The sequence below is a fragment of the Aythya fuligula genome, chromosome 3 (assembly GCF_009819795.1).
Source record: "Aythya fuligula isolate bAytFul2 chromosome 3, bAytFul2.pri, whole genome shotgun sequence".
Classification (NCBI taxonomy): Eukaryota; Metazoa; Chordata; class Aves; order Anseriformes; family Anatidae; genus Aythya; species Aythya fuligula.
This window is the reverse complement of record NC_045561.1, coordinates 70,375,396-70,389,625: the sequence shown is the minus strand read 5'-3', so window position 1 is coordinate 70,389,625 and position 14,230 is coordinate 70,375,396. Positions and strand designations below refer to the sequence as shown.

Genomic DNA, 14,230 nt, shown 5'->3' with positions numbered 1-14,230 from the left:
ATTTTGTCTCGGATCTGCCAGTTAAATGAGAGAATAGCGGAGTCTTTGTTAACTATGACTGGCATCTGAATTGCCTCCATCCTGTACTAACAGGAAAAGCAGCCAAATTCCAACCACTTTCACTTTTTCTGCAGAACAAAGCTTTCTCTCCATGATCTAAATCGCTCTGTTCAGAGCAGCAGAATCATATCTACTGGGGTATTTTTTGTCAATGAGTTTAAAGGCTAAACATTCCCAGGCTTATGCTTCCTGTAGGTTTTGTTAGTTGAGGCTTATTCTCCATAGATAAAAGTTCTTCTCAAACTGTCCGTCCTGATGGTTTGCTTTAAGGTAATTTATATGTCACTGGATTTGTACATATCTGAAAGCAGTCTTGTAATTGGTACATTCCCAATGGTCTTTTTGAAAAACACTTCTTCTATTGTAGATGGACTAATCGAACGTAAAGCTGGTAAAAGCAATAAAAGTTTTCCAAAACGACAGGGTTGTGTGGGGTACCTGGGAAACGGAGAGAGGAAAAAAAAAAGTGTTATTGAAGTTTTTAGATGTTTTTCCAAAGAAAATCTTTCGCTTCGTAGAAAAATTGCACAGATGGGCGCTACCTGTGCTAAAACCCTGTTTTGTACTCACATGAGCCAGAAGGTTGACCCCAAGGCAAACTCTCCTAATGGAGGTTAGCAGAATATAGACCAAGGTCTCTGAGTTTTGATTAGCTCCTTTGTTTATCCCCTCAGAGCAGGAGCAATACAGAGGCAGGATCTGCTCTGGTTTGTCTCTCAGACAACAACTATGTTCTTGATGCAGTTCAGGGAAGAGCTTGACCTATAATAAATACCCTGTCATTTAAAGTGCAATTTAGACCTAGCTGGATTGTCATGGTAATCATTTTGCCTCCTTCTGGTTGCCTTACACGTTTAATAACAATTGACATTTAGAAAGAAAATTTTTGATTAAAGAAGCTGTGTTTTGTCCCCAGGTAATGTATTTGCGTAATAAGCTTTTCCATCCTTTCTCCCAGCTTTTGAAACCAACACAACACGGGATATGGCGCCTAGTTGTGCTTACACTGACTTTACGTCAGTGTGATTCTCAAGCCCTGAGTTGCAGTGGTGTCCCTAAAAGAAGGAGTAGGTCATGGAGAAACATCCTGCTCCCCACGTTGGTCCTCCCTTGCGTCCTACTGAAAGTGACTCCACCGAGATCAGGAGGCTGATACTGCGGTCACACTGGCAGGACAGTAAATTCAAGCCTGAGGGTGAAACAAGCTGAAAGCCTCATCCCATTGGAGTCAGCGTGACAGTTCTGTTAGTGGAGCTTGGGTTTCTCCCTTTCTAGAAAGGCTTTGATACCCTGCAATGGGAGTTTGAGCTTGTTTGAGTACCACTCTGTCTGCCACTGTGCTAGCCTCATGGACCTCCACTGCAGCTAACAGACTGAGGCTGGGACTTTGCAAGACCTCTCGCTGTTCTCCCCAGTCCTGAACCACCCAAGCAGCTGGTGCAGGAGGTGTTAGGTGCATTCTCCTGGCCTCTCCTCCATCCCCCGACTCCAAAATGGTCCATAGCAGGAGGCTGCTCACCTGTTCTCAGCCAGCTGTTACAGAGCGTGGGTTTGCATTTCGCACAGTACATTTCACCCATTCCTGAGTTTACCTCCGTATACTTCGTGGCATGTCAGCTACAACTTTTACAGCAGGTTTTAACATTCCTGTACCCCATGGGACTCTTGTGCTGGATGGGACAGGTAATCTTTTCTTCCCAAAGCAATGATTCGCATCACCCTGCTCTGTCACCAAAATGGGATTCACAAATTGCGGGTTTTTCATTTCAACCCGAACACAGATTTAGGATAGCATCTCAGAAGAGCCATGTAGCTTCCCCGTGTCTCAATTTGTCTACAAAATGGGCGAAATGACATGGGGAACTAACTGTATTGGAGATCTTGGCTGATAAGCACTTACAGTGCTGTGGGGTGAGATGTTGAGTATCACTACTGGCATTGCTTAATAGAGTAAAATGTAGAGAAAACCTAGCCTTCTGAAATGCAAAATGCTCCACAGCAGTATCACTTCGCAAGGGGAGATTCCTCCTTTTACCATTTTCCATTTGTCTGAATAAACCCCATCTTCCTCATTTCATCGGGAAATGCCAAATCCCAGCAGGCTGGCAGTCAATTTGTACTGGCTGTAAAAGCCTAGTCGCCACGGCAGTCAGTGGAAATGTCACTTTTGCTACAGCCAGAGCAGGATTTGGCCCCTACGCCTGCAGGAAAGACTTGAAGGAGGCGCTGCTCACCTACCTGGTGTGAATGTAGCTGTTCAGGGTGAGCTGGGCTTCGTCTTGGAGGGCAGCTATCGCGGCAGCGTTTCGGAAGCTCCTCAGCTCAGAGCCACTGTGTGTCGGCACTGGAAAGCAGATCAGTTACTTAGTTCAGCGTGGGTCAAAACAGTTCAGCTGATGCTATCTGTGAGGGCTAAGCACTCCATTGTCAGCCTTTCAAAATACCGCACTGACTACTGGAATTTAATGCCAGGAAACCTGTTGGGTGATGTAACACTACATCTGGTTTAAAACGTCATTTTTTGCTTTAAAGTAGCAACCTCAAAGCTATCAGGACAGACTAGTGAGAGATTATTTCTGCTTACCAGCTTTAAAAGTGACAATGCATTTGAGACAGGCAAATTCAGTAGCATCTAGCCGGAGTTGTCTAAATCTAGCCACAACCTCCTGTAAAGCCTGTATTTCTGAAATAATTTTATTCAGCTTCTGAGAATCTGTATTGTCACCGTTCATGCCTGAAAGAGAAACAGAAGCAGATGAAATAAATAATATTAAAGGCATTTGCTTTATTTTATATTGATTTCTGACAAAATCCTGTGTATCAATATCCATTCTATTGTCACACTTGTCTATCTGGTTCCATGTAAACTGACTATATTGTATGAAAGTTAATATAAAATCTTCTCTTGGATGATAACAAACACAGTAATTTGCATTTAAATGACAATGCAAGCAGTCATGAATACAACAAAACAACATTATTTGCATTTAAATATAGATTTATAAATGACAGGTATGCTCCATTGTTCAGTAGGAATTTGTTATTCTTTACATGTTGTTCTTTTTTCAGTAATGTATTTTTATGGTAATTTTTGTAACAAAGTCATTAAATTGTGCAATTCTTACCAGATACAGCCAGTAGAGTGTTAGCATCAACTGGAATGGCCCATTGTGCTATTCCTAGAACAAACAGTTCTCTCCAAGCATCTTCCAAAAGCATCAGCTGTCATACAATAGATGTACAATATAACATAGTGTATAATTTATAGATTTATAAACAATTTAAATATGTAAATTTCTGTTATTTTAAAAACTACTTTAAATGCCTGTCATGGTATTTTCCCCACAGAATGCGTTAGCTCTTCTCTTAGCTTTTTGAGAAGGTGTCTCGAAATAAGTCCATGCATTGTAGCGAAACACGCGGTGTTGGCTCCCTGTGCACCGTGTTGGACACCAAACGGGAGCAGAAGGAGAAAGGGGAGTGACAGCTCCTGCCCCAGAGAGCTCACCCATGACAGGAGTGCTTGCCTCTATTTTTCAGCATGACTCCTATCAGTGTGGGCTCTCCTCTCCGTGGCCATGTAGAGCTGTCCTAGAGCAAGCTGGAAGGGTGCTTTCCTATCGCTCTCTAGGGACTACCTTCCTTTCCCTCCTGAAGGCAGGATTTCTGAGGAAAAGCCTGGAATTGCATCACGGGGTAGGGAGCACTGCTTTAGACCACATATGTACGTTTAACCCCTTCCTTCCTAAGGAAATCTTCAGCTCTTTCAAGCACAGCATCTGCACACACATACAAATACTCAATGCCACCTATTTTCCTGCTTTTTGCCTCAAATGACTCAGGAATTCCAGTCAGTAAACGCTGTTTCCTTTCAGAAAGCCTGAGAAGCAGGGCTGGGGAAGCCATCGACGGAGGGGCAAGGGAGGAGGAACTCGAATACAGCCACACGCCTCATGTTTTCAGCTCTCCCTAACAGCACAAATTGTGGTCACCCAGGCAGTGGGCTCTGAACTTAGCGTGCCAGCCGCAGCTAAGCTGACAGCACTGCTGGTTCTCTGCGATTTTTGTGCATCGTCTGGCTTTATGGATGATGTGGTGTTTTTTTTTTGGAAGCAATGCCATCGATTTCCGTGGAGAGGCACTGGTGCATCTGAGGAGACATGACTCCTGGTAATGCAGATGGCAGAGCCAGAACAGAAATATTTAAGTCTTGAGAGCATCTATGGATTGTTGGCCCGGATCGACTCTTAGGAGGGGTTTGGAGGGCTTGGTTTTCAGCAGAAAGTCATTAGTTCCCTGGCCCAGCCTAAAGGACATGCTGTAGTGCATACAAATGGCTGGGACATCACATTTCTCTATAGGGTGGGAGAGATTTGGAGGGATGAGGATTGTAGTGGACTCACAAGGGGTCATCTGGTGGCTCCATGCAGTGAAAACAGATTGCACAGAACATGCAGCAAAAAAGCAAACCACATTAATACTGCTATGGCCCCTGAAAGTATCAGCAGCTTCTCATCTTAGGAAGATAGGAAGGAGGATATATTAGGAAGATTATGAAAAAGGAAAAACAAACAAAAACAACAAACAAACAAACAAAAAATCATACCAAATGAATTATTATCTCCTTGGAATCAGATATATGAAAGTTATAAATGGTACGGAAAACATGCACTAAAAATGAATCCTTTATCCATGTGTTAGCACCTAACAGTATTAAGGGTTTTAAACCACCCTGTTCTGATCAAAATGGGAGGAAGAGCTCTCAGAGTCTCATCGTTACAGGCTTATGCCCATTTTGTGCTTTTTTGTGCTATGTGCTTTGCAGAACTTCTGCAGAACTTGGCTAAAGAAACTGTGACAGGAAAGTATTTCTGCCTCTGTTTACATGTAATTACTGTTTGAAATAAATTAATTGGACTTTACAACACTAGAAGCTGCCCAGATTTTTGTAGGAAATGTGGGGGGAGTCTAGGCACAGCACCAACCTCAGCTCTGGTCTGAGAGCAGCTGAACCTGCCTGCAAGTCTTCCCCTCCTCCAGATAATCCTGATGGATATACAGGTTTCTGGATGACATAGGAAATGATTTGCCAACCTTTCATTTGCTTTTGTAAAACTTTTTTTTGCCACTCATTCATGCAGATACAATGGTAGTGAATGGTGGTTCCTGGAAGATATCGATTTCATCTGTTCTTTTTCCCCAAGTGTTTAAAGTCAGAGGACTTTACAAATAAGAGACTATCCCAATAGCTGAAGCTTTCTTCATGCCTATGCATAAGTCTGTAAAACCACCAATTAAAATAATTCATGCTGAAGTCATCCTCAGCCCTCCTCCTTCAAAGAAACGAGAAATACCAGGCTTTCTGAAGGACCTGTTTTTGCTCCTGAATCAATCCCATCCTTGTTGGCGTGACCTTCTCTTGGTGACTTGCGTTGGGCCAACCTCTCTGAGGGACAAGCCGGGCAGGTGTGCGGGAGCGACACAGCTATCCGCAGGCTTGTGTTTTGTCAGCAAATTGGCTTCTGCTTATTTCCTTGCCTTCGAGACGAAACAGAGTCCTGGAATCACAATGTCCTTGCCTTTTCAGAAGAGCACGAAACAAAAGCAAAATCCAGGAGAAGGTTTTTTAGGCTCTACTTGAGCAGATGTCAGGGATACAAAAAGAGAAATTCAGACATTTACAGCTGGGCCATTGTCAAATTAAATAGTGCGGTGGCAGTATTATAAAAATCAACTGTCTGATTATTCGCGATATGAGGTGATTAAAATCAGAGTTGTTTCTTCTCCAGCTCTCCTGAATGTGACAGGGGAATCACGTGAAAAAAGGCTGGTGTCAGAGCAGCTCCAAAAATTGTCTCGCGGTGAGGTCCGGTGAGTGAAGGGGATGTTGAGGAGAGGCTGGGACTTTAACACGTGGGTAATTCACTAACGGGAGCCCCTGGAGGTGAACCAGGTCACGTAAAGACAAGGGGAGCAGTCTGCTATCTATGGCAGCTGAGCAGGCCTTGCTGTTTGAGCTGTGTTTGTCACGTGCAGTGGAGACGTCTCTTGCTCCCAAATCCTGCTGCCCACCTTCTCCCCACACAAGCAGAGGTGACTTTTGGGAAATGCGTCCTTATTATGCTGAACGAGGCCTTCTCCTTTGCTTCTTCAGCTCCCTGTGGACACTGTTGTTTGCTGTGGACATCACTGGCCAAGAGATGGATCCGTCTCCTTCCCATGCCCTGAGGCCCTGCTGGAGCAGCACCCTTGCTGCTTCTTCTTGATGTCGGGACCTTTCTTCAGCTGCTTCATGTGGCAGATCTGGTGCTCCGTAGGAGTAACAGCAGCAGGAGACAGCAGTAGAAAACAGCACTTTGATCTGGGGCTGCTGCCTTCCTAAAGGTGGCTGTGTAACCCCTGGGCCTGCCCCATCCCTCCCCTCAGCTGGAGCTGAGTGGGGTCTAATCTGTCCCTGGTTGTCTACCCTAATGACAGGGATTTCAAAATGGGGGTCTGGTGCTAGAAAAGGGACTATTCAATATACCTTAGCCCTTAGTTAGAAACCCCTCTTGGTTTCCTAAGAAGTCCTTTCCTTCTGTTCAAAATCCGTGTTTGCATATGAACTGCAACCTTCCCCCTGGAACCTGGTATATGTGACACCTAAGGCACAACATCTCTAGTTACCATTTTGTGAAATCAGCTCAATCGTATCAAAGTGTTAGGTATCCATTTTTTGATTGGAGCTTTGCATAGATTTCCCCCCTTCCATTTTATAATTATCTGATTACTTTTTTTTAAATTAGTGCGTTTTACAAGGCACGCAGAGTCCTCATCAAGAATCAAGTCATTAAGAAATTGCTTCAGCTCATATGGTTCACATGTGATTTACTTGAGGCAAAGGCAAATTGTCATAGAGGAAAACAAGACAAATTAGGGAAGATTTTAATTAACGGTGAGAAATATTGGGGGCTGGCCAAATTTGGCTTCCACTATATTGGAGTAATTGTAAGTTCACTGAAACCAACGTGAACAAGGAAAAAATGTTGACTAGGTGAAAAATTATGTGAAGAGGAGAGGAGAGGAGAGGAGAGGAGAGGAGAGGAGAGGAGAGGAGAGGAGAGGAGAGGAGAGGAGAGGAGAGGAGAGGAGAGGAGAGGAGAGGAGAGGAGAGGAGAGGAGAGGAGAGGAGAGGAGAGGAGAGGAGAGGAGAGGAGAGGAGAGGAGAGGAGAGGAGAGGAGAGGTGTGAGGGAGGGAATGATTTTCAGAAATCACCTCACTCATATCCTGGGCTGTACGCTTAACTAAGCACGTCTCATTGAGAAAATGTTATACTGTTTCCCATTTTATGGAAGAAAAAGTTGAGCCACAAGTAATTGAAGGTTTAGGACCCAACCTGTGCTCTGAGCCTTCTGTATCAGGCAGGCCCGACGGATGCCATTTCATCTGTAGGTGCCTTACCTGGTCTTGTAAGGACAAGGTGGAGAAGGCTGGGACGCTCTTGGCCCACTTGATGCTCATGAACAGAAGTCTGGCTGCTGACTCGCAGACGGATTCGGTGGCCACTTCGTAGAGATACATGGGGGTGCCATTGACTTCGTGCGGATACTAATGTCAAAAAGAAAATAAAGCAACTTCATACAATGCCACCGAGGCAGCCTGATCGTCCTCTCCCATCCAGCTGCCATTCAGTGAATCACGCTCGTGCCCCGTACGCGGTGTGCACTCTCTTGTTCTGCAACCAGATGGCATTGCTTTCAGCGGGCCCCCTCCAAACCACTCTGAGCTGTTTGTGGATGGGCTGCACTACTGGAACAGTTCACCGGAGGGTGTTGAGGGGAAAAGAAAATTACTACATCAGGGAAAAAAAACTATTAAATACGGTGTCATCCTTTACCCTGTCACAGAGTGGCACGCCTCTGGTGGAAGAGTTACAAGAATGCAAGTTTGATTAAGGATTTTTTTTTTTTATACATATAACTTGTGCTTCAGAGGCTGCTTCAGCAGCCCAGCTTTGCATGGCAGAGCAGTAAATCCATGTGGAGCCTCACCCTTTGTCTCACTCCCCGACTGCAACAGGCTGTAAGCAGATGCCTGGAGCTAACTGTACCCACCTACAGCACGTAATGGAGTTATGTTTTCAAACATGTTGTATATTTACTAGCTAAATAATTTCTGATTCAGTGTTTTGCAAGGCATAATATACAACTACACGTGATGGTCGTGTTCATGACACCAAGCTACCAACTCGAAATGCAGAGCTATTTAAGTGGTCCGCTGTCCAATTTTCTAGGTGCTGGAAATACATGAAATGCTATTGCAAAGGGCTTGACGAAGATTCCCCGGTGGCTCATTCCTGTGCAGCTGAGGCCGTGGCGGGCTGCAGGCAGGAGGAGTGGGTTATCAGCTGGTCCTTCAGCACCCTCCATCCTGCTGGGACCTCTCACCCCTTGCACTTTGTCTATCCAGAGCACTTTAGGGACATAAAAACAGAGTCCCCACCACAACCCGCAACACCTCACGCCTTGCTCTTCTCCAAGTACCCCTGGGGGGCCGGTGCGGGGTCTGACCTTGGGGGTGGGCTGTGCCAGGCCCACCAGGGCCTGCCTCTCGGGGGTGCCGGCGACGGCGGCCAGCTCCAGGCCGTGGGGCTCCAGCTGGGAGACGGCGGTGAAGAAGGCGGGCGCCGGCAGGGCGGCGGCGGGGAAATGCGGGGCGCCGCCGCTCTCCTCCTTGTGCCCGCGGAAGTAGAGGGCCACCTGCTTGCGTATCGTCGACGTCCGGGGTCCCCGCTCGTGCTGCACGGCTGCGGGACACCGAGGAGAGGCGGTGACCCCAAGGGTGCCCCTGCTTGGATGGGGTCCCCTCCACCCCGAGTCCTTCCCACTGCCAGCCCCCACCCACTGCTGGGGGTCCCCCATCACAGGGGGCGACCCAAGGGAAGGAAAGGGGGGGTCCCTTGGGGTGGGCTCCCTTGACTCCCTCCCTTTTTGGGGTCCAGCCCCAGCGAGGCGGCAGGTACCGTCTTTGTTCATGTTGACTTCCAAGCACTTCTTCAGCCGGCAGGCCCGGCACTGGTTCCTGTGTGTCTTGTCCACCGGGCAGCCCCCCTGCAAGGCAAAGGGACATCGGGGAGAGCCGGGCCGAGCCCAACCGAGCCGGGCCAAGCCGGGCCGAGCCTTCAGCACCCGAGACAGCGACGGCGGCGACCTCCCCGGGGCTCCCCGGTGTCCCCCGGGGCTGTTTCGGGGCGCAGAGGCTCCGGGAGGGGTGCGCAGCCTACCTGGTTCCCCGATTTGCACACATAGGTCCTGTTCCTCCTGATGCTCCGCTTGAAAAACCCCGAGCAGCCATCGCAGGCGTACACCCCGTAGTGCTTCCCGGAGCTGCGGTCCCCGCACACTTTGCAGGGGATGTCCAAAATGCGACCTGAAAGCGGAGGAGGGAGAGGGGGAGAGAGGGAGGGAGAGAGGGAGCGCTAAGCAGCCTGACCTCCGGAGGGATTAGCCCCGGAGCTGCGGTACAAGCAAATAATGAAGTGATTTTATAGCCAACTTTCTTTTCCTTGAGCAAGTGTCAGTTTTCCACAATGAGCATTATTCATGCACCGCTACGTTTATTCGGATCTCCTGTAATCGCCGGGACCCGCTTTGCAAGGGGGGGCTCGCGGCTGCGGCTGCGGCTGGGGGGGGGGGGGGCAGCGGGCTTGGGGGGCGTTCCTGCCGCAGACCGAGCCCCGTAAGAAACCCAAACCAAACCGGGCCACCAGGAGCCGAAGGGACCTCCTCGTCCCCGCCGCAAGCCCGGGCACCGGGGCCGGGAGCGGGGGGCAGCCGGCACCCGGGGGGCAGCGGCGGGGGAGGCACCGCGGGCACCCCCGGGGCAGAGCCGGGACCGGGCCGGCAGCGCCCGGAGAGGGGGAAAAGCTCGAGGAGAGGCGGCCGGGCCCCTGCCGAGAGTCCCGCTAAACCCTGCTGGGCGCCTGGCTTCCCTCTGCCCGTCCGCTTTTCCTTTTCCCTTTTTCCTTTTTCGTTTTTCATTTTTTCATTATTCGTTTTTTCATTTTTTTTTCCTTTCCTTTCCTTTCCTTTCCTTTCCTTTCCTTTCCTTTCCTTTCCTTTCCTTTCCTTTCCTTTCCTTTCCTTTCCTTTCCTTTCCTTTCCTTTCCTTTCCTTTCCTTTCCTTTCCTTTCCTTTCCTTTCCTTTCCTTTCCTTTCCTTTCCTTTCCTTTCCTTTCCTTTCCTTTCCTTTCCTTTCCTTTCCTTTCCTTTCCTTTCCTTTCCTTTCCTTTCCTTTCCTTTCCTTTCCTTTCCTTTCCTTTCCTTTCCTTTCCTCTTCTTTTCTTCTATACTTTTTCCCCTATACTTTTTCTCCTCTACATTTTCTCCTCTATTTTTCTTTTCTTTTCTTTTCTTTTCTTTTCTTTTCTTTTCTTTTCTTTTCTTTTCTTTTCTTTTCTTTTCTTTTCTTTTCTTTTCTTTTCTTTTCTTTTCTTTTCTTTTCTTTTCTTTTCTCTTCTCTTCTCTTCTCTTCTCTTCTCTTCTCTTCTCTTCTCTTCTCTTCTCTTCTCTTCTCTTCTCTTCTCTTCTCTTCTCTTCTCTTCTCTTCTCTTCTCTTCTCTTCTCTTCTCTTCTCTTCTCTTCTCTTCTCTTCTCTTCTCTTCTCTTCTCTTCTCTTCTCCCTCTCCCTCTCCCTCTCCCTCTCCCTCTCCTCTCCTCTCCTCTCCTCTCCTCTCCTCTCCTCTCCTCTCCTCTCCTCTCCTCTCCTCTCCTCTCCTCTCCTCTCCTCTCCTCTCCTCTCCTCTCCTCTCCTCTCCTCTCCTCTCCAACCCCCCCAGACGCCCCCTACCCCCTCTATCCCGACCCCAGCCCCCTCCCGATGCCGTCCCCCTTTTTTAGGGCGCTGCGCCGGGGTCTGGCTGCGGGCCGGGGGCTCCGGGGGCTCCCTGGAGGCTTTGGGAGCCCGGGATGCTTTCAGACGTCTGCGCTGGGGCTCTAAGACAATGCCTGCCGGCGGACAATAGGGACATTAGATAAAGTGTTAACTTAATGATTTTGCCCATTGAAACTCGTTTGACTGCCTCCAATGAGCACAAGCTGCCAGCTTCTCCCCTAAATGTGACCCGACAGCTGCTATACACAGCTCGGCTAGAGGGCCGGGGATTAGGTTAGGGACTGCGGGCGGCAGGGGGGGCGGCGGGGGGAGAGGTTAAAGAATAGAAAACTTTTTTTTTTTTTTTTTTTTTTTTTTTTTTTTTTTACGCAATTAATAACGGGGGCAACCCCCGGGACCCCCCTGCCACCCCGCCCCGCTGCCCGCGAGCTTTGGAGCCGCAGGTAGGAGCCCGTGGGGAGGGCTGGGGCCAAGGCACGGCTCCTGGGAGTGTGTAATTACAAGCCCTCCTTGCCACCTGCCTATTGGGGCACCAGTGACCCGTCAAAAAGTGTAGCATGGGAATTCGGATATCGCACAATGCCAACGGGGTGGGGGGGGGAGGAAAAATGCTCCACTTCCCTCCCCGGCCCTCGGCATCCTCGGGGAGACGGTCCCCGCGCACACACACACACACACACACAAAGGAGGAGGAGGAGGAGGAGGAGGAGGAGGAGGAGGAGGAGGAGGGACAGGCTGGGGGTGGGGGGAAGCCCCGGGGACTGCACAGGCAGCGGAGCATCCCCGTGCCCAGCCCGTCACCAGCCGGCCCCAGCGCCCGCCCCCGGCCCGCCGTGGGAACCCCGAAGGCGGCTGGGTTTGGCAGCCCTTCCCGAGCGGCTTTTTAAGCCTGGGAACCCCTTAAAATTTAAGAAAATAAAACAAAATGAAACGCGCTTGCGTTATCTGCGCGCCTATAGGTACCGCGGATGCTCCGTTGTAGGATTTAGGCAGCCACAGCCATAAAAACCGCACCAAACCCAGCTCACCGCGGCCGTCGGAGCGCCGGGAGGAAGGGGCAGGAGGGGGGGGCACGGCAGCGGAGCCATCCCGTGCCATCCCATCCCATCCCATCCCATCCCATCCCATCCCATCCCATCCCATCCCATCCCATCCCATCCCATCCCACCCGTCCCATCCATCCCGTTCCCGCCGCGCCGAGGTTTTTAGGAGAAAACTTTCGGGCAGGGCCAAATACGAATGAAAAGAGCCGGGGAGGGTGGGCAGAGAATATCAGCCTGACATGGGATGATGAGATAAACCTAAAAGCGCCCAGGTACGGCTTCATCCCAGAAGCCCAGCGCCGAGGCAATGGGATTTCTGTTCGGCTGGGAAAGCGTTTTGCACATCCCCTCCCCGACGGGGGGTCCCCGGGGGCTCTTTTTTTTTTTTTTTTTTTTTTTTTCTTCCCCCTGTGTGTGTGTCATAATTGCTTAAAGGATATATGGCAGCCCCGATTACTGTAATTACCATCAGAGGCTGTTGAAAGAAGTTAGGCTGGGCTCGGGGGGCGGCGGGATGGGGTCTCGCTGCCCACCCAGGCAGACTCTGCCCCCCCCAGAGCCTGTGGTGTCCCCGTCCCCAAGAGGCCTGGAGGGCTGGGGGACAGAGGGGACGCAGAGGGGGTTTGGGGTGGGATCCAGCAGCAGCAGGACGCTGGCAGGAGGATCCGCGGCCTCTGGGGCTCCCTGCGCAAAATGTCCGCGGCGGTGGCTGCGCCCTCCTTCGGGGCTCAGCCCCCCGGCCTCCCCCTGCCCCTTCCCCGGAGCCCACCCGAGGGCTCGCCGGGCCCCAGCGGCATCTGCAGCCCACGGGGAGCCCCCCAGGACCCCCCCAAAACCCTTCCCTTGGCCCTGCGGGGAGGCAGAGGCCGAGCCGGGTCGGGACAAGAAGGAGGCCTTTGGGGTGGCGGGGGCAGGAGCCTCCTCCGCTCCCCTCCGGGCTCAGCCTGGATTATTATTAGGATTTTTTTTTTTTTTTTAATATATATATTTTTTCCGCCTCTCCGCGACACCGGGAGCCTGCCCGAGAGGAAATAAACGTCCGATCCATCACTTGTCAGACATTAAATTGGATTGGGTGTTTTCCCCCCCCCCTTTGTCACTGACTCCATCCATGTTACCCACTCGCTCCCCGAGCCCCGTCGGGATTACAGCGGCCGAGGCCGGCTGCTCATGCTTTAAATTCCCCAGTTATGAGGCGCATGGATTTGGGATTAAGGGAAATGTGACTTTTAAGTTCTTTGCCGCTTTCCCCGTCGCAGGGCTCGTTTGGTGCCGCTGGAAGCGGCGTGTGCAGAAAGCACCGCGCCGAAATCCTCCCCTCGGCGGCGTGGAGCGAGCGGAGTTTGCAACTCCCTAAAGAAATAATCACCCCCCCCCCCACAAAAAAAAAAAAAATCCGCGGGACGGCAGGCTCGGGTCAGCTTCGTGGTGCCCCAAAAACCCCAAATTTCCCCCCAGGAGCCCCAGGAGCGAGCAGCCCGCTCCCCGCCGCCGCAGCCCCCTCCGGCCCCCGGGGCCGCCGCTGCCGGGGGTCGGCTCCGCGCCCCGCTTCTTGGGGGGCTCGGGGAGCCTTGGGGGAGGTCTTGGGGGGCAGCCCCCAGCCCAGGCTCCTTCGGGGGAGCCGGGATCCTATATATTCGTTGCCGCTCGGGAGGGAAATACAAGATTTTACAAGATTTTTTTTTTTCTTTTCGCTATGTCGGGGGGTGCGGATCCAAAGCACAGCCTGGACCCCCCCCCAAAAAAAAATCCCTCCCCTCCGCTATCCCCTTCCCCACCCCCCCCTCCCCACAACCCGGGCCAGGCTGCAGAGCCGTGCCCGGGGATGCTGCTCGGAGCCTCGGGCGCGTTATTACCCACTTGTTGATCCCGCCGGCTTGCTCATGCTCGAAGCCCCCCGGAGAGCCGCCGAGTCGGGGGCGAAGTGTCGGGACCCCCCCCCCCCCGGTTTAGGGCGGGCAGGTGCCTCCCCTCGGGGCTTCTCAGTGCTGCGGGGGCCGGCACATCCTCGCCGCCGCCCGCCCGGCGATGTCCTCCTCCCGAGGAGCGAAAAAGAAGGGGGAAAAATAGATATAAAAAAAAAAGAAAAAAAAAAAAAAAAAGAAACGAAATCGAGCCAAAGTTGGAGCCGCCCCCCCCACCCGGCACAAGATGCTCGCGGGACCCCGGCAGGGTGCGGGGGGTGCGGAGTGGGCTCTCCACCGCGCTCCTGGGAGGCAGAGCACCGAGGACAACAATGAGGAGGAGGAGGAGG

General features: G+C 51.0%; 1 protein-coding gene across 1 annotated transcript; it reads right to left on the bottom strand.

Moving 5' to 3' along the window:
* Positions 1-335: 335 nt before the first annotated feature.
* Positions 336-13,861, bottom strand: NR2E1 (nuclear receptor subfamily 2 group E member 1). The gene is made up of 9 exons (XM_032185421.1): positions 13,837-13,861; positions 9,324-9,469; positions 9,063-9,150; positions 8,611-8,846; positions 7,502-7,648; positions 3,186-3,282; positions 2,645-2,794; positions 2,299-2,404; positions 336-498 (listed from the first exon to the last, which is right to left on the bottom strand). The coding sequence occupies exons 1-9, from the start codon at positions 13,859-13,861 to the stop codon at positions 336-338; spliced, it is 1,158 nt and encodes a 385-aa protein (XP_032041312.1).
* Between the last annotated feature and the right edge of the window lie 369 nt (positions 13,862-14,230).

What these genes read in the sequence shown, in the direction of transcription:
- NR2E1 (XM_032185421.1), bottom strand. Translation starts at nt 13,861, where the DNA reads ATGAGCAAGCCGGCGGGATCAACAA. An exon ending in AGTCAACATGAACAAAGACG is followed by an intron (nt 8,847 to 9,062) that starts GTACCTGCCGCC and finishes GGTGTCCCGCAG; the next exon opens with CCGTGCAGCACGAGCGGGGA. An exon ending in CCTTGTCCTTACAAGACCAG is followed by an intron (nt 3,283 to 7,501) that starts GTAAGGCACCTA and finishes ATTGTATGACAG; the next exon opens with CTGATGCTTTTGGAAGATGC.